This window comes from Ursus americanus, chromosome 18 (genome assembly GCF_024610735.1).
Source record: "Ursus americanus isolate L20-20 chromosome 18, mUrsAme1.1.p, whole genome shotgun sequence".
NCBI lineage: Eukaryota > Metazoa > Chordata > Mammalia > Carnivora > Ursidae > Ursus > Ursus americanus.
In genome coordinates this window covers 8,926,156-8,952,485 of record NC_142144.1, presented here as the reverse complement: position 1 = coordinate 8,952,485, position 26,330 = coordinate 8,926,156, and the positions used below count along the sequence as shown (strand labels likewise).

General features: G+C 48.3%; 1 protein-coding gene across 3 annotated transcripts in view; it reads left to right on the top strand.

Moving 5' to 3' along the window:
- The window catches only part of MVB12B (multivesicular body subunit 12B), a 182,552-nt gene that overhangs the window by 64,570 nt on the left and 91,652 nt on the right, over nt 1–26,330 (top strand). For all 3 annotated transcript variants that reach the window (XM_045790926.2, XM_087869368.1, XM_045790927.2), the window contains exons 5-6: nt 5,359–5,488; nt 9,074–9,196. In XM_045790926.2, coding sequence (XP_045646882.2) covers nt 5,359–5,488; nt 9,074–9,196 — 253 coding nt within the window. The remainder of the gene's footprint in view (nt 1–5,358; nt 5,489–9,073; nt 9,197–26,330) is intronic.

Sequence of the window (26,330 nt, the reverse complement as noted above, 5' to 3'; positions counted from 1 at the left end):
CACTTTGGGCTGTTATGATGAGTGCTGCTGTGGACATTCGTGGACAGGTTTTTGTGGGGACACATGTTTTCATTGTTCGGGGGGCCATACCTAGGAGTGGAATTGCTGGAGTCAGATAGTAACTCTATATTTAACTTCTAGAGGCTCTGCCAGACTGGTTTTCAAAGGATCAGGGCCATTTTACATCCCCACCGACGGCGGCACGTGAGGGCTCCGGTGTCACCGCATCTCCACCCACACTTGTTCTTACTATTCAGGCCATCTTACTGGGCATGACGTGGTTTCTCGTGGTTTCAATTTGCATTTCCTGATGGTTAATGGTGTTGAGCATAGTTTTGTGTGCTTGCTGGCCATTTGTATATCTTCTCCGGAGAAATATCTATTCTGATTCTCTGGCATTTTAAATTGCGTTGTCTTTTTATTATTGAGTTATAAATATTTGAACATATTCTAGATATAAGCCCTTTATCAAATATATGTTCGCAAAATTTTCTTTCTGTGGGTTTTCTTTTCACTTTCTTGATGTCCTTTGAAATACACAAGCTTTTTATTTTGATGGAGTTCCATTTACTTACTTTTTTTCTTTGTAGCATATGTTTTTGGTGTCATTAAGAAAGCATTGCTTAATTCAAGGTCACCAAGATTTATGCCTGTGGTTTTTTTCTGAGGGTTTTATAGTGTTCACTCTTACACTTATGTCTTTGATCCATTTTGAGTTAACTTCTGTGTATGGTGTGAGATAGGGGTCCACCTTTATTCTTTTGCATGTGAATGTCATGTTTTTCCAGCACCATGTGTTGAAAAGACTATTCTTTCCCATGGAATTGTCTCCGCATCCTTGTTGAAAATCAGTTGACCATAAATGTGAGTTTGTTTCTGGACTCTGAGTTCTCTTCCATTGATCTGTATGTCTTTCTTCATGCCAGTACCACACAGTCTTTATGACTGTAGCTTTGTGGCAAGTTTTGAAACCAGGAAGTACAAGTCTTCCACCCTCATTCTTCTTTTTCAAGATTATTTTGGCTGAGTCTGTGGCCTTTGAATTTCCATATGAGTCTTAGGCTTAGTCGTTTTCTGCAAAGAAGCGAGCTGGGATTTTGATAGGAGTAGTGTTGAATCTATAAACCAGTTCGGGTATGCATCGATTTTGAAGGATTTTCTTGTGATGAGTTTCCAAGTACTGGAGGCTACTGGATCTTAGGTCCGCTACGGTCTGCTCCAGACTTTGTCTACAAACGTCTTCCTCATCTTCAAGCACCCTATACTTTACCCAAACTGAGGCACTCACTGTGTGCTCTTCACCCTTGTTTATTTCCTGACTCTACTTACTCACTTGGTACTTTTTTCCCTGAAATGCCCTTTCTCTCAACTCTTGAGTGTCCACACCCCCTATCTTTCAAGGGCGAGCTTTGATTCTGCCCCCCGCGTGAAACCGTCTCTGCTCCCCAGATCCCAGTTTCAAGCAAGCTCTCTCCTCCACAGTCAGTGTTGATTGATGAATGCCTTGTGTAGGCACCGCAGGCTTTGCGAGAGAAGGCGACTGACTGTGATGCTGGCCTTTCCCTCCAGGAGCTAAGTGTGGTGGGTGACCTGGCCCTGCAAAGAAGGAGTAGCATTACAACGTAATCAGACAGAGCTCTCTCCCATCAGTCAGAGATCAGGGACCGTCTGCCTTCTTTGCTGCTTTTCATCACACCCGGCACAGCACACATTCAGTGGAGGGAGGGAAGTAAGCACCACAGGTTACAGTGGCCAGAAGCCAAAGGAAGTAATAGATTCTGTCTCTCACTTCCCACCTCGACTCTGTCAGGACGCACTGCGGCTTGACCTGGGGGCCGGTAGCACTTGGACTCTGGAGTCAGACTCACCTAAGACTGCATCTGGCTTTGCCACTTACAGCTTTCACGCCCCAAGCAAATGACTTTACTTTTCTGGGCCTCAGTTTCCTCATCTGTAAAATGGGGGGATAAGTTATCTACCTCATAATGTTGTTTTCAGCGTGCATTTTAGCCGCTTACATGTTTTTGCACATCTTCACTTCTTACCTTTCTCTTTGAGGGTGAGATCCGTGTTTAATTCATCTTTGAATCACCTGAGACACCTACCATACAGGGGCCCGTGCTCAGAAGATGGGCTCCATAAAGATAAGCTTTATTACTCTCTGTTGCCAAATTAGCTTCTAGAAATACCAGTTCACGGTGCCACTAATGACACAGGCTTGTGCCTGTTTTCCACAGGCCTGCCAGCATAGGTTTTAAATTTTTATTCAGTTTTACTATTCTAATTTTATTAATGTTCATGTCCTCATTTATTAGCAAGACCGAACATTTTCACAAGTGTTTGCTTGCTGCTTTTGCTTATTCTTATATGACAGGTCTGCCTAGGAACTAAAATTGCTTCGTAGACTTGTATTAATTTCCCACTTCTCCCTCGTGCTTTTCTTAGTTTCAAAATTTGCATTGGTGTTCATTTTTGACAACTAATTGACTTATAATGTCTTTATATTGATAGACTCTAGAGCCACAAGGGATTCCCCATTCTGCATTTTCCTCTTAATTTGTTGAACCAGTTAAGTGAGGAGGCCCAGGGCTGCGTCCTGCCTGGGCCTGTGGTCTAGTTGTGGTGGGGCCCCAGTGATCCTGGGTGGGAAGCCTCTTCCCCATGACAATTGCTGCCTCTGGACATTGTGAGGGCAGGTCCTGGCATCACCAACAAGCATCTTATCACACAAGGAGGGTGGGTTTAGGGCAGCCTGTTCATTTTGGGTTGTATGGTCATTTCCTGGAGCCTGTCCCCAGGGGACAGGGCAAGCCCAGGCTGACCGGGTGAAACTGTGGTCAGCTCTGTGCAGTTTCAGTGCATTTAAGGCCCTGATTTTATAAAGTCAGCCAAAAAGATGAGACTCCTGTAATGAATTTAAAATAGTTTGTTGCTATCCACACAGTACTTAAAAACTGGAAGATTGTTTGTTTTAGTAAAGTGCTGTATCCTTTCTCTGTGTTCATTAGCATGACTGAACACATTTCTATTGACTCTGTATAATATGTTTACTTAAAATTAGGCCTGTTTAAGCATGTGTAATTAGTGGCTCCATCTCTTACCCCGAGTTGCTGTAGACGGAGGAATAGAGCAAAGAGCAGCATGGCAAAAGCAAGTAATAGACCTGCATTTTTATTTATATGAGGGAAGGTCTCACCTTCCTCACACTTTCCCAGCTCTGATCTTACCAGCTAATAAGACTGGTTACTTAGTAAAGCTAATAGTTCTTGAAGGTGCGGTGTAGGTATGGGTGTTTTCCCCCAGGATACCGTCCTGTCTTATAGTGTACAATGTCTGGGATCTGGGTTCAGGACATTATTACTCATAGCTCATAGATCTAATCTAGCCCTCAGTTTCCTTGCCTGGGAAAAGAACCCACCAAGGGTCTGAGTTTTTCTATCTGGCTCTTTAAAAACATCCTCTCCCCAGTCAACAATAAGACAACAGTACTGACAGTAATCTCCCCTTGGTCAAGCCAAGACCAGTGGCATGACTGTCCTTCCCTCCCCACTTGGTGTCTGATTTGAGTGTGCTTACTTACTGCCACAGAAGTGAAAGTTCTTGAAAGTCAATGCCAAACACTGACAGAAATTGTGCACTGGAGGCTTACCGGTAATAATGGTGACAAGAACATTTGTGCCTATGTTTTATTGAGCATTTACTGTGTGCCAGGCGCTGGGCTATGTGAAGCATATGATGTGTTATCACATTTCATCCACCCAACGTCCCTTTGGGGTGGGGTTTCATTAACTCCCTTTTACAGATAATGAAACCCAAGCTCAGAGAAATTAAGTCACTTGCCTAAGATCATAGAGCTGATGGCGGAGTTGGGATTTCAACCCAGGTACACCTGACTCATGTATCCAGTGGCTGCAATTGATTGGAATTCATATTTAAAAACTGTAAATGAACAAACAGACACCTGGTTGGTCACCATTGGCGGTTGCTGGATCACCAGCTCATTGCTTTAAGACTTAATAAATAAGAGCAAAGAACCACGTATTTATCTTTCCTTTTTTGTACCAAAGCTTTTTCAGGGAGACCAAGTAGTTGAAAAAGAAAAGTTACTTTTTATGTAGAAGAATTCCAGTGAATAAATACAGAAGGAATCACAGAATTAGAAAATCACCATTTTGAAAACTTTAATGAGATTATGGATCTAGGCAACAGTCATCAGGGGATGAAAACACTGCTCAAAGAACGGTTGTTGGGGACTTTATAACCCACGTACCAGGCCGACCCCCCCCCGGAACCCATGCAGGGTCATAGAGCTGGACTCCATGCCTCGCGACAGGATGCCATCAGACATATATGCACCAATCCGTGAAGCGTTCCTACCTAAAAAAAAAGTAATCTAACCTGCATCTAATCAAGCCTTTTGCTCTAACTGCCAGTTCACAGGAAATACCGGAGAGTGACCCAATTTCACCAACTTATCAGCGGCCTGAAGGCAAGGGGAGGGGGGAGGAAGAGGTTTGTTACAAAGTCAAAGGAACTTAAGAGACCTAACAACCAGATTCAGAGCACCGACATCCAGACATCATTTGGACCTTGATCCAGGCAAAGTAATAGTTAAATGGTATTTTTGAGACAATGGAGGAAACTTGAATATAGGTTATCTACTGGGTGATACTAAGGAATCATTGTTCGTTTGTTAAGTGCGATAATAGCCTGCTGGTCATATTAAAACAGATCGTTTGCCAGAGATGCCGACTGAGATGTTGATGGGTGACGTGACACGGTGTGGGGATTCATTTTAAATCCTGGAGCAAAACTGCCGGGGAGTGGGGGAAAGAGGCGAAAGCATCTTGTTCATTGCTGACTATGTTCAATCTGGATGAGGGGACCAGGTGGATTCACTGTTGTTCTCCCCACTTCAGGGAATGTTTGAAAATTTGCATGATAAAAAATAAAAAAGAGGAAAAGTCCACGTGGCAAAAAGTGTTAATACTCAGGGTGTCCATGTGTATGTCCCTGATGGCTTGAGCAGTGAGCAGATGGTGGTTGTGGCCTTTAGAAGCCAGCCCCATGGGTTTATTCCAAGCTGCTTCTCCTTGCAGAGCTGTGCGTGCCCCTGGGAGCCCTTCCCGGCAGGGGTGCCTGGGGTCAGGTCCCTAATGTGGGGCAGGGCGACTGGTGCCCACTCCAGAGTCCCAGCCTATGCACCCTGTGGAGGGCAGGAGGGGCGCAGCCCAGCGACTTGGATGGCTAGTCGCTCCTGCCGCCAGGAAGGGAACGTGACAGGAGACACGGCATTCAGAATAGAGATGTTGGCATCTCTGGAAGACTCATACCTTTTCTTGTTGTCCTTTTCTTCAGAGGAGTTGGCTTTTAGAAAAAAGAGGCTGTGCATTAAATTTATCCCACGGGATTCAACTGAAGCTGCAATTTGTGACATTCGGATCATGGGCCGGGCCAAGCAGGCCCCTCCTCAGTACACGTTTATTGGGTAAGTCTTAGTCACACGGATGTCATCTCTTCTCTCTGCCGAGAGAGCTCAGGTCACTCCCGGGGGTGAAGTCCTGAGACGTTGTGTGACCCACAGGGCTCTCGGCCACCTGCCTCTCCGGCCTGAGCTCTCATCGCTGCCCTTCCTGCTAATGCTGCTGCCAGTCCAGAGGCCAAGCTCTTGACCTCTCGGTGCCTTTGTTCATGCCGCTTGCTCCATCTAAGGGCCTTTCCTTCCCTTGTCCTTCTCTGTGTGTTTGCCCTTCAGGCTCCTCGGCGGCCTTTCCACATACCTGAAAGCCCAGATGTTCTCTCCTTTTTGAGCCCTCCGCCCCAACTCCCTGCATTGTTTATTCACCCCACTAGAGTTTGAGGAGCACCCATTTGTACCTCTGGGCCGAAGACCTCGAATGTGGTGGTGAATGAGCAAGCAAAGACCGGCTCTTGTGGAGTTGGTGTTCTGAAAGGGGAGACGAGCAACAAACAAGAAATAAATGAGTGAGACCATTTCAGTTAGTGGCGAAAATGAAACACAGCAATGAATGGAAGCTCCTTCAGCGAGGGTGTCGTGGGGGCAGGGGGTGGTGACATGTGGCAGGGCCGTAAATGTCAGGAAGAAGCCAGCCACGCAGAGACTTGAAGGCAGAGCCTTCTAGGCTCAGGAGAAGAGCAAGTGTAAAGGTGGGAATGGATGGGGCATGTTCAGGAGCAGAGAGCAGCCCAGTGTAGCTGACGTGGGTGAGCGAGAATGAGTCGGACTTTGGGGTGAGCGGTTAGCAGGACCTCGTACAACATGGCGGCAATTTGGATTTTATCCCAAGCACGCTGGAGAGCCACCGGAGGGTCTGAGTCGGAAGAAACACGAGTATCACATGACTACATGGAAATTCCTTGTGCAGTTCTTTGGTCTGATGTCCCTCTTCCCTGATAAGCGGAAGACAGCTGAGGGCTAGGCCCACTGTGTCTTGTTTACCGGGTAGCCTCAGTACTAGGCACAGGCCCAGCTCTGTAGCTGTTTCGTAAATACGAAGTACAGGGAATCTCAGGATTTCACTCTGGACTCTTGTTTGTAAGTGACAGGAAACCCAACCCAGGCTGGCTCAAGCAAAAGGAAGAATTTGTTGGCTAGCATAACAGCAGAGTTCAGGCAGGCAGGATGGCTTCAGGTGTGGCTTGAAGTAGGTGCTCAGAGGGCATCGCTAGGATCTAGTTTCCCCCTGTTTACCTCCTTGCTCTGATTCCATAGGGTGGATCCCATTCTTCCACATGTTCTCCCCTAGTTAATGGACTAATGGTGGTGTGGTAGCTCCACCTACTTTTCCTTCAGGTTCCGTTTCTGAGGCAAAGAGCAAGTCTATGTTCTTGAAAATTCAAACGGGTTCTAGAATTCAGTCTCACTGGTCTTGATTGATCTCACTGGCGTCCTGTGCACCCTGAACCCATGACCCAGGTGTCATTGTCTGAGAAACCAGGACTGAGCTGGAAATAGGATTGGCTCCATTGGAACCCAGGGGCTAAGACTGAGGGGGTGGCTGCCCCCCCAAATATGGAGGGAAGGCAAAGAGTCAGAAAGAGGGGTGAATGGATGCTGGATGCACAGAAGATAAGAGATATTCGTTATATTCAGTCAACTGAAATTCAGGTCTCTCGAACTGATGAGTCCCCTCGATGGTTTTGAGCATCCTTCTCTCCCTGGCCAGCTCTGCAGGCATCCCGCTCGTCCCCACCGGTCCCCATGGGTGTGCTCCCCTACTTGGCCTTTGCAGCGGGCTCTGGATCTGGGTCGTGCTCTGTTTTGCTTTCTGTTCAGTTGAGCCCAGGTCTTCACTCTACAAGCGGGCCTTTCCCCCTGGGCGACGGGCCAGAGCACCTGGGGAGCAGGGGTCACGGAACCGATGGTTTTCATCCTGGTGCATGATGGTTCGTCTAGACTCTTTGGCTGTGGAATCTAAAATACCCTGTCTCAGGATTCTGTGATCACCCCTTCCTACACACTCCAAAGTCCTGTTTTGCAACATGGTTTAAACTAATTATATAAACAGGATTATGGGAGGAGGAAATAGTTAAGAGAATGACTATACTTCAGGTACCTAGAAGCAGCCATTTACATATAAATAGTAGAAACCAACAATTTAATAATGAATTTTTAAAGTCTAATTTCAGTTACTATGTGTATTTTTAATTACAAGCCATGGTACTTTAAAAGACTCAATTTTTAACCAATTTAAACAATTCTAAAGAAGATTGTTACCATATATGTCTTGATAATCAAAACTAGAATCTTCTTTCTTTTATATCATCTTGAAAAGATTGCTAAATACAGCATATTTTGTATCATCTTGGGGCAAAAACTCCTTTTCAGAAGAAGACAATTCCAGTATTATTTTTAAAGAAGGAAAAAGAACAGTGTCCAGGACTTGGAGTCACCTTTTCCTTAAAAATGAGCACATAGGTTACTCTGCAAGGGTTCAGTGTTGTTGGCTGGGGCAGACAGACCTCAGGCTGAAAACAGCCCGTCCAAGGCCGGGACTGTGGGGCCATCGCTGAGATGTGACGGCATCAGAGCGGCCATCAGGAATCAGCCATCTGATGAGACGTGATCATGGTTTAGGCGTAGTTCCTGTAGCGTACTGAGAAGCTACCAGAAGTCTCCACTGAATAGATCTGTCCTCATCGTTTGATGAGATGCAGTTCTATGGGACATTTGAGAAGTTTTAAGTTGGATGTGGCTAAAATAATCCCCTTCCAATTCCTAAGACCAAACCTGTCTCATTAACACTCCTACGGGGTGGGGTAGGGGCGCGCACCAGGGAACAGAAGACCCAATGTGGCATCTGTTGAGGCCTTTTGTGACCACTCTTGGTTGTAATAGTCCGTGGGGCACATGCCTCAGGCCTTGTGGTTTGAAGAGGTCTTCCCAGCTGCCCCTGAGAATGAGGCCAACTGCAGGTGACATCCAGGCGGAAGGAGCTTTATCCAGAAGTTGGGACATGTCCTTGAGCAGGGTGGGGCTAATTGCCCTCGTAGGGAAAAAAACAGGCACATAAGGCCGCCTGGGTGGCCCACTGGGTTAAGCATCTGCCGTCGGCTCAGGTCATGATCCCGGGGTCCTGGGATTGGGTCCCGCATTGGGCTCCCTGATCAGAGGAGTCTGCCTGCCCCTTTCTCCTGCTCGTACACTCTCTCTCTCTCAAATAAATAAAATCTTAAACAAAAAACAGGCATATGCATCCATTCGCCCATTGTTGCCCCATCTGTCTCACCCTAACCATACAAAGGACTTGAAGTGGATTATTACATAATTACCTATAATGAAGTGGCAAAATGAAAAGAATTTTGAAGACTGAGAACCAAGGGAAGACAGCAAGTCAGAGAGCCTGCCTTTGTTGGGACAGTTGACTTCACATTAGGCTCTGAACTCTGGCACCCAGAGCACAGAGGGCGGTGATGGAACTGATCTTTGTGGGCAAGAGTGGACTCCCTGGTGTTTGAGGCTGTGAGTCTTTTAAAGGAGTCGGTTTGCTTTGTTGCTCAGGTAAATGTTTTGTGCTGAACTGCACCTGAAGATTTCTCTTTTCTCCTAAAGGGAACTGAACAGCATGGGGATCTGGTATCGAATGGGCAAAGTACCGAGGAATCATGACTCATCTCAACCCACAACGCCTTCCCAGTCATCAGCTGCTTCCACCCCAGCCCCCAGCCTCCCCAGGTGAGGCCACGTGAGTGGCGTCTTGTGCTGTTACTCACGTTACAGTGATGTGGTCTTGGGTCTCACCGCCTAACATTTTAGACACCTCTGCCTAGTATCTCCTGAAAACTGCCGAAGCAACATACTACTAGAGGAGATTTTAAGAAATCTAATTAGAAATGTTTGCATTACGCGGATGTAAAGGCCATTCTGTATTCTATCTTGGACGTGTTCTGCAGGCTCCTAAGATAGCAGAGTATGCAACTTTAAATTGGCTTGCTAGTCGAAGGAGCTCGTAGCTGCACACAGACCTGTGGTTGGGCACACGGGCCATCAGAAGGCAGAATTCCTTCTCTGCCTTGGTCAACAACTCATTTGAGGGTTGGTAAGTCATTGTGCTCATTTTCATGTCGTTCCTTTTCCCAGCGAGCTACAAACTAAGAAATGGGTAGTTTGGGTATGAGAGAACAGCGAGAAGGTTTTCAGGGGATGTTGGGTTCAGTAACTCCACAAAGAAACTTAGGGGCTCAAACTGGTCACTCTGCACCCGATTTCAGTTGCAGGAGAGGTAGTCGCGGTCTCTACAAAAAGCAGGTGGTAAAGACAATCCTGTCAAATAAAAAAACCCTTACCTCTCAGCCCTGGCTTACCGTGGTGAGCACTGCATAATATCGAGAATTGTCGATTTCCTGTGTTGTACACCTGAAACTGATATAACGTTGTATGTCAGCTATAGTTCAATAATAATTTTGTAAAAACCCTCTGCCTTACTGGTAGTGAATTATTTGAGGGCAAGGAACAAACAGCAATGAGATTAAATTTGAGAAAGGGATTACAGAAGTAAATAAAACAACAATTGGCAAGGCAGAGCTGTTTGGGGATTGATGGAGCCGAAATGAGAATGCGTCTAAAAGCTTCCACATGGCTGAAGAGAGATGAGCAACGTCTGTCAGGACCAGATTGTGGGGCTCCTCTTGGGCCCCACAAACCACCCCCTGCCCTCCAGGAGGTGCAGACGAGAGGGTGGGGTAGCCGCTGGTTCTCTGCGCTGTTCCTCGAGCTGAGCGCCCGCCCCCCGCAGAAGAGCGCCGCTGTCGTGAGCCAGCAGCTCAGAGGACTCCGTCCTTCGGGACATCCGCCATAAAGACAGTCTGGTCTTTCTCGTGACAGTTTCACAAACCCAGAGTGATACTTCAGCTTGACTGCTCGGAATCGCCTGAAACTTGACACGTGGTTTGTGGTCTCGCTTTGGTATGAAGAGCCAGTGAGCTTCCCAGAGTCGCGGGGTGAGCCACGGAGCGTCTCCGGTTCAGGAGTACCGGGCTGACACCGGGCTAAATGCTCAGGGCCGCATTTTCACGGTCCGTTCTCAACGCCCAGAGCACGGGCACAGCTGCGGTCACTGTGACGCAGTCACAGTGTGCCCGGGTCTGCTCAGACCCCTCACCTGTGCGGCGGGCCAGCTGAGGCCCATCGCCTGTGCTCGGTCAGCTCAAACCCAGAGCCCCGGAGTGGTTATAGCCGCTGCTTGTTGACGTCACGTGGTCTGGAAGGGCTCGACTTGGGCCCCACCTCCGGGTAGGCGGTAACTTTCTGTTGGCTCAAGAGCACTGCTTCTCCCAGTTAAAGCAGGAAGAGCAGCCTCCCCAGAAGCTCGCCACGCAGCGAGAGAGCACGGTCACTAGCAGCTGACGCGAGAGGGGCCCGAGGACGCAGGCCACAGGAAGCCGAGAAGAATGGAAGGTAGTGTGTCAGAACAAAACGTTTATAAGGTTTATTTATTTTATGCAAAACTCTTTCACAGTTTGTGGTTTACAAGGGCTACAAGGAAATTGGCTCCGTTTTGTTTTATTTGCCAAATGGAACAGATGTCGGACTAGTCCATATAAAGCGTATTCCTGGGGCGCCTGGGCGGCTCAGTCAGTTAACCATCTGCCTTCAGCTAGGGTCATGATCCTGGAGTCCTGGGTTCGAGCCCCGTGTCGGGCTCCCTGCTCAGCTAGGAGCCTGCTTCTCCTTCTCCCCGCTCCTGCTCTCTGTCACTATTTGTCTCTCTCTCTCTAATAAACAAATAACGTCTTTAAAAATAAGTAAATAAAAATAGAATGTATTCCAGCGTGGCTGGGTTAAGCCCACCGGTACGCGGAAGGATAACTGAATGTTACATTAGTGCTTCCAGGTAAACGCCACTTGTCCGTCCCCAGCTCTCCCTCTCGCTGGGCAGTCCTTTCCAGGTGACATGCACATCCTAATGCATCGGGGAGGGGAGGTTGCTTTTTGTATTGTTTTCCTACCCAGTACCTTTGACTTTAAAAAAATGAAATGCTGATGTTTCACTCAATTTCCGCTGAAGATTTATGAAATGATGAGCATCTTATGCCCTTGAGCCTTCAGGTCTGTCCCCTCCCCAGCAGAGGAGTCGGATGGCTTTCTGTCTGGTGCTGAGCTGCAGCTGACGCTTGTTTTCCGGGGGGGCGGGTCTGTAGTGGGCCCGTAGGGTGAAGGCTTCCAAATCTAGCTCCCGTAACCTCTTCTCTCCCCCATCTCTAAGCTTCAGACTTTAAACTGGTAGTCTTTTCTTCCCTTCCTTTTTCGTGTTTCTGTGCCTTTGCTCATGTGGACACCTATACAGCAGTGTGCCTCAAATCCCCTGCCTTAGATGTCGCCTCAAATGCCTCCTCTCCCAGGAAGCCTTCCCTGAATACCCTTGGGCTGGGCCTGGGCTTTCCTCTCTGAATGCTTCTTCTCAGCCATCACGCCTTCACCTTGGATTGTGGTCGCGTTGTGAACTCCTTGAGGGCAGGAACCGTGTCCAGTGCCTGTTACCTCCTCGCGCTCTGCCCAGATCCAGGCACGTATTCAGTTTTGCAGCAAATGCTTCCCCTACAGCCTGGGACCCTGTGCTGCAGCTCCCCCCTGCCCCTGATGACTCCTGAGTCCCTGAGCACTCCTTGGCTCCTTTTCTGACTGGAGCACAAGCATAAAAAATACTTCCGAGTGTGGTCTTTTGTGTGGACGCAGGGATCAGGTGGCACAGCAGGGCTAGAGTGTGCGGTGATGCAGCGCCCTCTACTGACCAGATTCGGAGGTGGCCGGGAGGACTAGCATGCCGTTCCAAGCAAGGGACCGCAGGCCCTTTCCCAGCCAGTCCCCTGGGGGACTACAGGGGACCGAGGGAGGGGCCAGTAGCAGACCTTGTTGCCCGCTTGAGCTCGAGCTTTTGTCTCAAAAGCTAAAAACGTGTGCTCTGCCTCCATTTCTTATGTTGTTACTCACATTTCAAAGAATTCCGTGCCATTTTTGGAGAGCTGTTATCCCCAGCTTATTTCAGGCAAAAGGAGTGGTTGGTGAACTTTTCCAGAGTTGACAGCTCCTCACCTGAGGACCTCGTGGTCCTAGCAGAACTGTCCTCTCCAGAGGCAGGTGCCAGCCCTAGGACCAAGCACTTCCTGCCTGTTTCCTTCCTGTTGTTGCAGAGAATGCTAGTCGGGAGGCCAGATCTGGGGTTGTCCTTTCAGAAGTGTCGGGCCCCTGGAGAGACGAGGGAGCCCCTGGCTGGATCCAGTGAATCGGATGCAGTGTTTGGTAAAGTTCACAGCAAAAGGCAGGATGATGTGTCTCGGCAGAGCTCTTCCTCCTCGTTCCGTGTCTCTTCATCTCACACACGTACATCTCGGCATATGTTCCCTAACCATTTCCAAGTGAGAAGGGCATGCCACCTCTTCCAGGAGTGTGGAGCCCCCATTTTCTGGGCATCCATGCTACTGCACCCCCTGCCTGTCTACTCCGTACACCCTGCTCAGCATGGGCTGGCCTTGGGGCTGAAGCACTGTCCCCTCTCCCCACCTGTCTGACAGGCTCGCCCCAGCTTTGCAAGTCAGCCTGGTACATACGAGAAGACACTCGGTGTGTGGATGGATCCAGGCGCTTCTGATGCTCTTCTGTACCTCTGCCTTAGGGCAGAGGGTGGGTAGAGGAAGCTCCTTCGCGCTCCTCCCTCTCACACCGGGTTTCACGTAGGGTTCTGCTGCTGCCAGGTCCAAGGTTCGGAAGAGCTCTGGGAGGCAGGCGGATTCACAATTGATGGAGCACCGGTTGCCACCGAGTGTGGATAAATGAATGGTTCCATATCGTCCCGGGAGGGGACCCCTGGTGGACTGCTGCCCCCTGGCTTGCTGAACAGTAGAACCAGTGGCTTGATAAAGACATCAGAGGCACGCTTATCAAATTTGCAGATGACACAGAGTCATTAGGGAGAGCTGATGTGCTGAATGACAGAATCAATACTCTGCATCTCGTCTACAGCCAGAACACCCTACTGGAACCAGGAGATGAAAGGTGATGGGTAGAGACAGACAGCATACCCCCCCCACCCCCAGGTTAAAAAAAAATCAATTGTGCAAGAAGCAAACTGAAGACACCTGGCTTAGCAGTGATTGGTGTGCAATGACCAGGCCTGGCACAAACTGGAAGTGTGGGGAATGTGACCTGGTGTGCCCAGCAGTGTGTGTCCAGGGAGGTAGTGTCCTACACCTGTCAGGGTCATCAGGAGGGTCCCGTCCACTGCCACATACCACCTTGTAAAAGTTACCCAAACTGAGCACTGAATTTGGGCACGAGGAATTGTTGTTTTGACCTGAGTAGAGATAGGGCAGCTGGCCTCAGGTGTTTAAATGGTCAGTCTATAGCAGAGAGAGAAGTGGTTCCAGGTGGGGATGAGTTGTTGGTGGCCCCAGAAGACAAAAAAATCAAGTGGACTGAAGTTTTAAGGTGGTAGATTTAGGCTTAACATGTTCAAGAACTTAAGAAAGGACTCCCCAAAGGCAAAAATCCCGTGGTGTCGAGGAAGCCCACTCAAGAGGTTGTGCGCTCCCAGTGGCGGGCAGCAGACAGCATTTGGGTTTTTCGGACCTGCAGGGGTTCTTCACAAGCCTTATTTAAGAAGTGTATCTTGTCCCCATCCTCAAAAATTCAGACTCCCATGGTACCTGGGTGGCTCAGTTAAGCATCCAACGCTTGGATTCAACTCAGGTCTTGATCTCAGGGTCGTGGGTTCGAGTCCCGCAGTGGGCTTCTCACTGGGTGTGGAGCCTACTTAAAAAAAAAAAAAATCAGACTCCACAGACCTGCAGGGTAGGTCCTGTAGACACCTCACCAAGGGTGACTCTGGGCAGCTCCAGCGGGTGGGGAGGGCACCGGAGCAGGGGGTGCTTGTCACCAGGGTCTGCACGTGTGGCTTTCAGTGCTTCCTCATCCTCTGACTTGTGGCCATTGTCCCCTTCCGCTCACCAGTGCTGGTGTCTGGGTGTCTCTCTGAGCTGCGGAGGGCTGTGGGGCCCCCTCCCTGGATGGAGGGCACAGAGGGCCCCCGGCGGTGCTGACCCTGCATTGGCGTCCTGCCATGGGTGTGTCTTTTGCCCTTTTCAGAGTCCATCCGAAATAGGTAGTCTGGACCCCGGAGTGCTGGCATTTCTTACCTTATGTGGACCCCGGGCTCGGGCTGTCTGGGAAAAGATGGAACGTGTGGTTCTAGTAGCTCCACTGTGCCCTTCCCCTTGGCCTGAGTCTTCACACTGTGCTTCTAAAGGAGAAGCTGCCACCCCAGGCCGCGGGCCTGTGTGCTCCTGCCACTGACATTGTCCCTCCCCTGGGAGAAGGTGTCTTCTCCTACCCCCGCCCCCCAACCGGAGCCCCAGAGCACACGCTCCTTTGCCAGCTATTGAGTCCTGCCCTGAGCCCCAGCCTCAAAGTGCAGCCCTGGGGGAGCGTCTCCCAGGTGCCAGGCGGGGCTCAGCTTCCCTTATAAGGCACATGGCGCTGCCCTGAGCTGTTCCAGTAATCTTCCGGTGATTTGTCAGCTCCCAGCGAGTTGTCAGTCACAGGTTCCAAAGTATGTTTCTTAGTGACAGACATAATTGTACTTAACTTTTTGCGTGGATGTTATCAATCTGTGACAGATACTCTGGGAAATGGGGCATTTTGATTGCAGAAGATCTGTCACATGCATTTAGTCTTTCTCTCAGGGACACCAGGATTCAGTCACAACTTTTGCATGTCGATGTCAGGTTTTGAGAACATAGATCCTTGCTGACCTCAAAAATCGTTCCGTCACTCCGATCCCAGGGCTGTCATCTGAAAGGTTAATGGCTCTTCCTAAAGGAGAGAGACAATCACACTACGAGGATCTGGAATTCAGGCCGTGCATGCCCAGGCGTTCCCCCCCCCCCCATCACAGCCATTGTCAAGCCTGGGAGCCTCTGCGCTCTGTCCCCCACCCTGGCCTCCCGGACCCCACCTTCCTGGGGACGTGGGATCAACTCTGCTACTTGATCAGCCCGCGGAGTAAGGCAGCAAGTGGAGGGAGCCTCAGCACGCTGGCTGGCGTCCTGGCGTTAATGGCTCTGTCAGTGTTCAGTTATAAGATGGTCTTTATGCTGCAGAGGACGTGTGTCACCTGCCCTGTTGTGGCAGGACTTGAACTGGAGGCCCGGGTTGGCACCCCATCGAGGTGTCCGCCGCCCGTCCTGAGGGGCGGAAGGCTTGGCGCTGGAGATGTTGCCCATCAGGAGGCCCAGCAGGATTCCCTGTTGTGTAGGCTTAATGGAGAAGGCCCAGCGTAGGGGTGTGGAGGGAATTCCAGAGTGGAAAGCTCTTAAGGTCCCTCATTTATGAGAAGGGTTGTCTGTGTCCCCATCGAGGTGAGATTAGAAGCCAATTCCAGGGGTTCTTTTCTTCCCCCATAACAGTAAACACTGTATGTCCCAGATTCCGAGCTCACATCCATAGCAACAGGAGACAAGTTGGGGGTACGTGAGCCCCGGGCGAGCACTTCGCCTTAGTCCCACCGAGGAGGGCTCAGGGCTGGCCATTCCGACAGGGGCCTTGAGAGCCTTGCACGTCCGCAGGGCGTGCCCAGGCAGGACTGTGGATCTGGCTTCACTTGGGATAATTAGACTTCCTTTTCCTTCACACGAAAACCACACACATTTTTTGTTTATTTAACTTTGAAGATGGGCTACACATTTTCATATCCTTCCTGGCTGTGTCACCCCTTTGAAGATGAGGACTCACTGCAGATGTTTTCACACAGAGCGCCAGCCCCAGCACTCTACACTCGAGTCCCCTCACACTGCCCCGGTACCTTCCACCCACTGCTTTCGAAAGTACCGACAGCCAGGGGTGCCTCCGAGAAGGGCCATCCACGGGGTGGGACCTGAACACTGATTTAAATCAGCGTTAGATTCGAGGTTGAGCTTCCTGGGGCTGAGGTATTATTCCAATAGCTCACCTTGACATTCTTTGCCTGGAACTTTAAAGCCCTAGGTTTCCCTGCCATCCTGTTGGGGTTTCCAGGTTTCCACGTGTTCTTTTTACTTTCTGGAACCTTCACTGGCTTCCTGTTATCTGACATACCTCCCACATCACCTTGCATTAATCCGATGAGTCTCCTCTTGACTCCTGAGCACATCAGCTTCCTTCCAGAACCGTCTCTGCTCTGGCCATTGCTGTGTATCTCAGCCTGTCCTGCCCCTGCCTTCCGGGAAGGGGCAGACCAGACTCCAGAAGGCAGAGGCTTGGTCCTGTCCACCTTCCAGCCTGGGGTGGCCCTCACCCCTTCTAGAAAGCCCGGCCCTAGCTGTTTTCCCCCTTCCCCTCCTCCAGTTGCTCGCACCAGACAATTCGGCATTTCACATTTTCCTGTCATTGCTACGCGTATTTATGTTTGGTCTTGTGACTAGATTTGCTGGCTTATGGATGACAGGGATCCTCCTGTTTCTTTTCTGTCCTTTAATGCTTCAGAAAAAGCTAGTCACACAGAAATACAGATGATAACACTGTACTCCCGTGTATGGAAACTCAGCAAGTACTTTGAACTGCGTTCTCTCAATTCAGTAAGTCTTCAGTGTAAAGCGCATGGTCCCAAAATGGCAGGGACCTTTGAACACCAGGTTCCCGGCATATCTGTTGAATGAATAAAGTGAGCTGGTTTAGATATATAGGACCAGGTATTTATTTATCCATCCCGCCTTCCGTCTACTCTGCCAGCCAGCCAGCAGAGACTGACGGTGTATCTGCTCTGTGTCTGGCACTTTCCAAGTGCTTTACAAAGAAGAGCTCCCTTAATCCTCCTACGTCTTCCCGTGTAGCCTCTCCAGGCTCCTGCCCAGCAGCCGGGAGCCCACTGTCTTCCCCAGGCCCCTCCGGTCAGAAGCTGCCCACGAGGTCTGCATTCACACCCTTGTAGGAGACCCGTGAATGTTGGCCGGGGTCCAGTCCACCGGAGCCACGGATGGCGGCTGAGAACATGTGGCGGCCAGACAGAGAGGGTCCTGGTGGCGCAGGTCCCTCGGACGGCCTCCGAGCCCGCGATGAAGCGGGGTTACAAGCAGTGGGAGTTATTCCGGCGAGCAGGAGGGCGGCGTGAAGGAGGCCTACAGGGGAGGGTTGTCTGAAGATCTTGAACAGGCTTGTGTCGCGCCGCAGGATCCACTGCCGTGTGGTGCCGGAGTGATGTCGAAGGGGCGACGCCATTAGAATGCAGTTTGGTATTGTTGGGTATGAAGGATGGGTTTAGGCCGAGCAATCCACTTTCTGATATTAATTTTTAATATGGCTTCTTGGGAAGTCAGAGCTTCTATTTAATGAAGAATTGACTACGAGTCAATACAGCTTCCATCTCTGAGCCAGCCTCCTTGGCTTTCACTCTTACACATCAGATTTTGACAAGGTAGTTGCTGCTTGTAAATGTGGTGTCTTTGTAATTTTTGTGACTCCGTGAGTGTCTAATTTTTCTTGGTGGTTGTGACGGTTATGCGTGCTGCTCGGCGCCGTCCCGGAAGCGGGGCTGTAAATGTGAAATGATTTCCTCCCGCGCCGGCTTCCCGGGCGCGCGCGAGCTCTTTGTGCACTTGGTTTAAGCTCCAGGGTTTGGAGAAAGGCCTTTTTCAGGATTATGAAAATAGTTTTCCGTGTGTCAGAACAGATTTATCAGTTCACTTTAGGGTCGGTTTTGTGAACCAGACCATTTAGAGGGGGATATTTTACCTTTTATCAGAGTGGAAGCTGACAGTCTATTTGCAGGTAGCTCTATAGAATATTTCACCGGGATCTCTCAGCGTAAATCTAGCCGCCAAACAAAGTAAAAATGGGCGTTAAGCGAAATTTCCCACTATTTTACCCACCCCCCACCCCTGCCCCGATGCTGTTCTATTTCAAGGCAGGGTTTCAATTATTAATTTGGATATTTAATAAAATCCTGTGCTTGCAGTAACTTTTAAAAGGCCTCTTGAATTTTATTTGGGTCGGGTTTTTGCCCATGGGTAGGGTAGCAGTCAACTTGAATATCTTTTCTTGAGCAGATATTTTGTTTCCAGTTGAATAATAATGTTAATAATTATTAGAATAAATAAAATGATCATCATCATTATTTCAGCTACAATTTTTTGAGCATCTTGTGCCAGGCATTGTGCAAACACTTCAGAGATACCGTTTTAATCTTTATAACCATGCAGTGAGGTGCGTAATGGGAATGAGCAAAGCCTTTAAGACATGAGCAAGCTGCAGCGGGGAGAGGTGGCGGCTGACCCGAGGGCAGAGCATCGGGACTCAGAGGAGCCAGGACCAGAGCCTGGTCCCTCCATCCCTGCCTGAGTTTTAGGACTTCACCACGGTGTCTCCTACGGCCTCACCGGGGGCCAAACACTGGCCCAGAAGCCTTTCCAGACCGTGGTCCACACTCACCTCCTTATTAGTCATCGCTTTATTTTGCTAAACAAATTGTTTTCCACAGCTTCCGAGATTGATTGAGCAAGAAGGAGAAGAACGCGCCTTTGATTCTTTGTGAGCATTTGTTGTTTTCGCCTCGGACCGTTCCCTGCCCACCCTGCACGCTCACGCACGTAGCCGTTTATGAATCTGAGTTTGGCAGTCTCCCTGCTCTTGAATTTTGGAAAAGCGGATATTTTAGTAGGCTGGAAGAAGATGAAAAGCTAGAAGTGCCCATATGTTCCTTGTTTTTAAAAGTAGGGTCAGTGAGGTTTAGAGACTCTTTAAATATTTCAGTTTATAAGATTAGACTAGATCATCTGGAATGGAAGTGCGGTGCCCTGGGTCCCAGACTTCGCTTTTTTCTTCATTTCTTTTATATGGGAGGTAGGTGTTTTGGCATTGCAGGGTTCAAGTGTAATAAAACTTAAATGTAGTGAATAAATACCATGATTTGGAGTGTTGCTGCAGCTATGAAGTTAGTTTCCTTTCTTTCTTTCTTTCTTTTTTTTTTTTTTTTTAAAGCAATCAGTGACTTGAAAAATAGCCGATTGGTACAAGGTTGGTGTAACTTAACTGAAAGCTCCGAAGCTTTACAGGAGTATAGTCTTTGGCATTTTTCTACGGAAGCGTTTTCTTCACCCAGTTAAATCTTCACGGGTTGAGATTAAGCATCCTTCCTGAAATGTCTGTTTGAGTGCTTGGAAACTGCACACAACTGTGCCTTTTGTTAAAACCACTCCGGCCTTCGCCCTCATTTTCTCTTGGATTAGGATTGGTAAATGCGACGTGGTGCTGGCGTGTCTCAATCCCAAGGTATTTGCAGAAGCCAGGAATGTGAGCAACTGCCTAGCCCAACCCCAAGTTTCCAACGAGGGGCCTTTGGAGGTGACTGGATGCCACGCACATGGAGAGAGGCGGGTCTGGGACCAGGTCTCGCCTCCAGTTACGGCACACCTAGCAGTTTACGCTTCCTGCCATGAGGTGGGACAGACAGCGTTTTACTGCCCTTGGTTGCCCCACATGAGGTCACCTGGGTGAGGGAGGGCTGCGGTCACCAGAATACCCAGACAGGTGGGACCTGGACCTTCATTGTTTCCCAGGGCCCGGTGCTTCTCCACCTAGAGTACTAGGGAACTCTGTGCTCGCGGGCATTTCCTGTCATGTTCATTCACTCTTCATACCTCTTCGGTTCTAAATTTCAGGAGTAATTTGTCACTTTAGAGGAGGGAGTCATTAATAACCATTATTTAGAACTGTCGAGCCTTCCTCTCTGTGTGTGAGTGTCTGAGTTAAGCACCCAAAAAATTGGCCTTGTTGGTGGCAAACAGGGCCTCCGTATTGACAGATCCCAGGCTGCCCCACCCCCACCGGCCTTTCTCACATTCTAGTTATTTCAAGTCTGTCTTTAATCACCGAGAGGGTGGCGGCCGAGGGGTTAAAGCACGTCCTCCTGGAATTCATTAGTATTATTACCAAAGACTGTGTTGTAAATTGTTGATTTTTTTTTTTTTAACTGCTTGGAAAAAATTTCTCCTTAACTATTTCATTTAATGTGCTTAAAAACAAAAAGAAAGAAAGATTTTTCTCATCAAACATTTGAAACAAAATAGTTCAGAAACCCTGACTTCAGATCTTATTGGGTGTGGCCTGAGGGGTTGTCCTAAAAAACTGAAATAGCGTCTCAACCACCCTCAGGCTGTGGGGTGGGGGCCCGGGAAGAACCCCCAAACCTACTGAAGGTGGTTAAAAAGAATTGGCATTCAATGTATGTTAATGCACATTGTTATTCTTTAACATTAAAATTCCACTAAAGTAGTAATAATTACTGTTAATATCTTTCAGTGGAAACTTACAGTAAAGGAGCAATAGTAGAAACAGTATTTAAGGGAGAGCTGCCGGCGTGATAAGAATGCAAATAAGTGTTATTAGCCTAATGATTTTGCCGTCGCCATGGTTGTGCGGCAGCAGTGTTGTGAATATGTCATCCGGCACCCGTGAATTTGGAAAGTGTGTCAAAACACAACTTCAATTAGTTTGCTCTAATTATGGCTCTGGAGAGTTTGTAACTACATCACTCCTCATTAAAAGAGATTTTCTTATATGGATTAATGTAATATACAAAGGAAAGTTTCAAAGTTCCCGACGCCGTTGGCTCCCGCAACGAGCAGGCTCGGAGCAGGGCTGATGGATCCGGGGTCTCCTGCTGCCACGGCCTGGCCTGGCCGAGGCAGGAGATGGAGCCAGGGGCTGTAGCCGGAGGGGGCCTGCTGGTGCTGCAGGGAGGGGCTCATCCCTCCCTCCAGTAATCAGCCTCCTGCTAAAGTGGCCATTGCAAACGGAGTTTTGATGATTTCCACAAGAGGGTAAATGAACCCATCTCAAGCCTTTAACAGAAAACTGCTAATCTGAAACTATGGGAATGTCCCTCATCCTCAGCACCTGTGGAGTCTGGAAGCAGAAAGTGCTCGAGACCTACCATGGCCACGTGCAATGTGTGAAGCCAGCCTCTGGTCCTGTCCTAGGGGCCTCGGGGGAGATTTCATGCAAAAACTTACTTTGGGTCCTGCAGAATCACATGGCCTCTGTGAAATGTCCAAAGTCTTGTCATAGAGTGAAAGAGAGTACTTTCAGGAAACGTTATCTCTTGTCTAAACTGATAGGTGGTTACAAATGCCATTGTTGAGGGGCGCCTGGGTGGCTCAGTCCATTAAGTGCCCAACTCCTAGTTTTGGCTGAGGTCGTGATCTCGGGGTCATGAGATGGAGCCCCCAGTCGGGCTCCACTCTGGGCATGGAGTCTGCTTGAGATTCTTTCCCCCTCCTCGCCCTCCCTCTCCCCATCCCCCCCATCTCGCATGCACTCGGGTGCTCTCTCTCTAAAATAAATAAAATCTTTAAAAAAAAATGCTATTGTTGAGCTGTTGCCATTTTGAAAGAAGAAAAATCCACATTTTCTTATGCTGTTACTGGCTTCCCTCTCCAGTCGGGCTCTGCAGTGCCCACCCCTGCGAGGCTTCCCTGTACAGGGTCTGGACGGCTATACTGGGTCTCAAGTCCACTGTACAAGGCTGTTTCCTTGAGCTTTGCTGCCCCTCACCAAGCCCCATTCTTCTGAGCAACTGGCCACAGCGTCCTTGTGACTCCCCAGTTTGAGGAGCTCAGTGGTACATTTTGAATCCAAGAGTTAAATTTTAGAATGCTTGTTGAGGGCACCTGGGCTTTGGGTGCAACTCCTCACGCCCCAGTTTATAAACACAATGTAGGATATCCAAAATAACAGCTTTAGGGGCGCCTGGGTGGCGCAGTCGTTAAGCGTCTGCCTTCAGCTCAGGGCGTGATCCTGGCGTTCTGGGATCGAGCCCCACATCGGGCTCCTCTGCTGGGAGCCTGCTTCTTCCTCTCCCACTCCCCCTGCTTGTGTTCCCTCTCTCGCTGGCTGTCTCTCTCTGTCAAATAAATAAATAAAATCTTTAAAAAAAAAAAAGACAAAATAACAGCTTTGAATATGTTTTTTTGACCTTTGATTGTTCTTTGTCCTTATCCCTGGTGCATACAGGGAGGTATGTAACTTGGCCTTCTTTGTACCACGCACAAGCAGTGTTCTCTTGAGTGCGTTCTTTCGCTACTCTGAGCCTCAGTTGCCTGTTCTGTAAAGTGGGGATAAGAACATCTCCCTTGCAGATTGTTCTAAGAAATAGGGGACATATGAAAGTGCCACACTAGGCACACAGTGGGCACTCGTACGCGTGGCCTTCTGTCTTTGTCCAGGCTTCAGTTCAGAGTCCAGTCTCAGCCCAAGACCTCTCTGTTGCTGCCACTTGGCTCCTTTCTGCCCCAGCTGTAGCTTCAATCACGTGCCTCCCCCCCAACCCCTGCCAGTTCTCACAGAGCCAGACTGTGGGCGCAGGGGCCCCACAGAGCTGGGCTGGGGATCGCTGTGCTCACAGGTGAGCAGCTGGTGAGGGGTTAAGATAGTAATTGTGTAAGTCTTCCAGGCTTTCTCCCAGTTCTGCGATAATTTGATGAAGAACTTCACCCTAATTAAATATTCAAATTAGGAATAAGTGTCAATATGGCTTCCCATTGCCTGGAATGATGATTAATTGTATTCAAAACTCTAGTGGCCCACTGTAATCTAAACTGAACCGTTGTTCTTGATTATTTCTGCACCACACTTGCCATGTTTTTGTTTTAAGATTTAAACTAGTAATTGATTTGCCATATGCTGTCGAGCTGCACGTACTTTAAAGCTGCGCGTTTAGGAACTTGGGGAGTTTGGAATTTTGATTTCCTTAGTCTTCCAGTGGCAGTTTTCTTGTCCAGTGCCGAGTGATTTGGTTGGGAGGGGGTGGTGTCTGTGTTGCCCAGGAGGAAAAGTCATTATATAGTCAAGTTGGTAGGCTGAGGTTGTATTGATCATGGCAAATGGGTTGCTCGAATGGAAAATGAACAAGTCTGCATTTACATTTAGCTTGTGCTGTGCATTGTCTCGGCAAAGCAACATGTTCCTAGTGGAAAAAGCATCAACTCAAATCCTAGCTCAGCCAGTTTCTTTCACTGTGTGTCCTTGGGCAAGTCCCCTAACCTCTCTGAACCTCCTTTCCCCGATCAGTAGAATAATACTTACGTTGCTGGGTTGGGCCGCTTAGAGTATGAATCATGAAGAATAGTTCGGGTGCTCAGTAAGTGGTAACTGTCATAGTAATAGATGATTACAGGAACAGAGCCTTCAGTGTTGTCCCTTCTGCCCCCCCTCCTCCGACATCTGACTCGGAAACGATCTCCCACTTCTCTGACTCCAGGAGCCTCCATTGCTGTCTCTTACTCTGTGACCTCTCCTAGCTCATTGTTGACTCTCACTATTTCACTGCTTGGGGCTTTTCTGCCCCCTTGCATTCTTTTCTCTTGGCATATGGGACCACAGCTTCCATGACCCTGGACTAGGCACTTCCTAGGGTTTGGTGGGGCGCCTGGTCAATGGCAGACACTCAACAGATGTTTGTTGTTTTCTTTTGGTTTTTTTTGTTTTGTTCTTTGCCATTGCTTTAAAATGGAAACATATAACCTTATTTGCATATCTTATATTTAGAGGTTTTTACTTTATGATCTAGGTGATTTATGTGTTTCAAATTTACCTGTAGATAAATTCCTAAAGAGGAAAGATAGAAGTCTCATTTGGCTCTTTTTTTGTTTTTTCATTTAAAAAAAAAACCTTTATTCTCTTAGAGCAGTTTTAAGTTCACTATAAAATTGAAAGTACAGAGATCTTCCATCTATCCCCTGTCCTCATATATGCATAGCCTCCCTGTTATCAACATGACTCAAGAGAGTGGTACTTTTTTTTTTTTTTTTTTTGTAACCAGGGGTGAAACTACACTGACACATCGTAATCACCCCAAGTCCATAATTTACCTCAGGGTTCCCTCTTGGTGTTATACATTCTGTGGGTTCGGACAAATGTATGATGACATATGTCCATCATTATAAAATCATACTTAGTATTCTCACTGCCCTAAAAATCCTCTGTGTCCTGCCCATTCGCCTCTCCCCCAGACCCCGGCAACCCCTGGTCTTTTTACTGTCTCCACAGTTTTGCCTTTTCCAGAATGTCCTAGAATTGGAATCCTACAGTATGGAGTCTTTTCAGATTGGCATCTTTCACTTAGTCATATGCATTTATCATTTGGGTTTTTAAGCGATCTCAGTGTCAAATCCTGCACGTGGCCTATAGTAGGAGCTCAGTTAAAAACTGGTGGACTGAGCCAGTCACAACACAGGATTATAGCAGTCTTGTGTGCCTGCTGACACCACAGTCCGTCTGCCCCGTGATGCCTGATGGCGCCAATTCTTGGGTCTATTTGGAATTAAGTTTCAAGTCTGGGCATAGGAAGTTTGAGATAGTGGATATCATTGTAAAGGAAATGGGTCTGTTTTAGGTTTTACAAAACCTCACTTGACTTCATTGGTGTCAATCACAAAACCAAACCAAATGTCTCATTGGACCATGAAAAAATGGTAGTAAAGTTTGCACATGGTGATTTCTTTCTGAGGTTGGCTCCAAAATCAACGAGAAAAGAAAAAAAAAACCATACCGAAAATTATTTTAGGGCCTAGAGTCATTAAATAACTGACTCTCCGTTTTAGTGACAAGAAAAATATGCAGCATTATCTCACATTATCTCCGGGTCTTCACAGATCTGAATCCTAACTCAGAACTCAGTTTGGAAGCGCAGGGGACCTAGAGCAGGAATCCCTCCTGTGAAGTCTTTGAGGACGATGCTGGTGCTGGTCAGGCTTTCCAGCTGAAAATGATTCATTTTAATTACCGTCCAGGACGATCCGATGCCTGAGCATATGGTCCTTAAGAAATAAGCTTGCCCAAACTGTCAGCGAGTGTGGGCAATGGTCAGGGACCTCATTCTGACACCGTTGACCAGCCTTGGAGAGAGGACGCTCTAGAAGGTGCTTATTAAAATGCCAGCAGGTGCAGCGAGGGTCCCCTTCCCTGTGACTCCCTCACCCTGCTTGTGCCAGGTGTTTTATAAGAGCCTTTTTCTTCATTAAATGGCATTCATTAAGCACGTCCTTACACCTGGCACAGAAGCTGTGTGTCACAGATGACTTCTTCCCAATGGTGTTTTGCAGGAATAAAGTGAAATTTCATGTAGCCGTTTGCTGTGTTCTTTCCCCCACCTGACCACCTTCACTCAATTATCGTGGCTTTTGCATATTATATTCCTCTGCCGCTGCCACCCCCCCCCCCAATTTCTGTTACTTTCTTTTGCATGTTACCTCTGGTCCTTGTCCACCAGCAGACAGGTTCTCTAGAAAACATGATGTTCCTTTAGCACCAAGTGCTGTGCTGTTTGCTTTCATATATGTTTGAAAGCTAGGCTGACACTCTCAGCAACTTCTCCTGTCTTCTGCCATCTTCTTCTTACTGATGAAAAGAAGATTTCTCATTGGAAAAAATTAATACATGAAAATATATGAAAGGAGAGAAAGAGGGGAAACTGCACTCTCGCCTCATGTCCATGGTCCCCACTGTGATCCTGGTCTTGCCACCAGCCCCAGGCCATCTCTGCTGGGAGCTGGCATATCCTCCCAGGCCCCTTTTATTCTCCGGCACGTCCGTATATGCGAAACCACAGACACAGTGTTTGTGTGGTTATATCTGTACTCAGATTTTGTTTCCTTTCGTTTTGTTTTGACCGAACAGCTGAGTCTTGGAGATTTGGCTGTGGTGATATAAAAAAAATGTCTGGCTCATTCCTTCTTGTTCTGTCCTAGTTTAGAATCCTATGAACATTTTCCCAGTTCGCTGCTCTAACAAATGCTGCATGAAAGGACGTGGCTCCCGCCGCTCCTGCAGCTGAACTCCCTCTCCC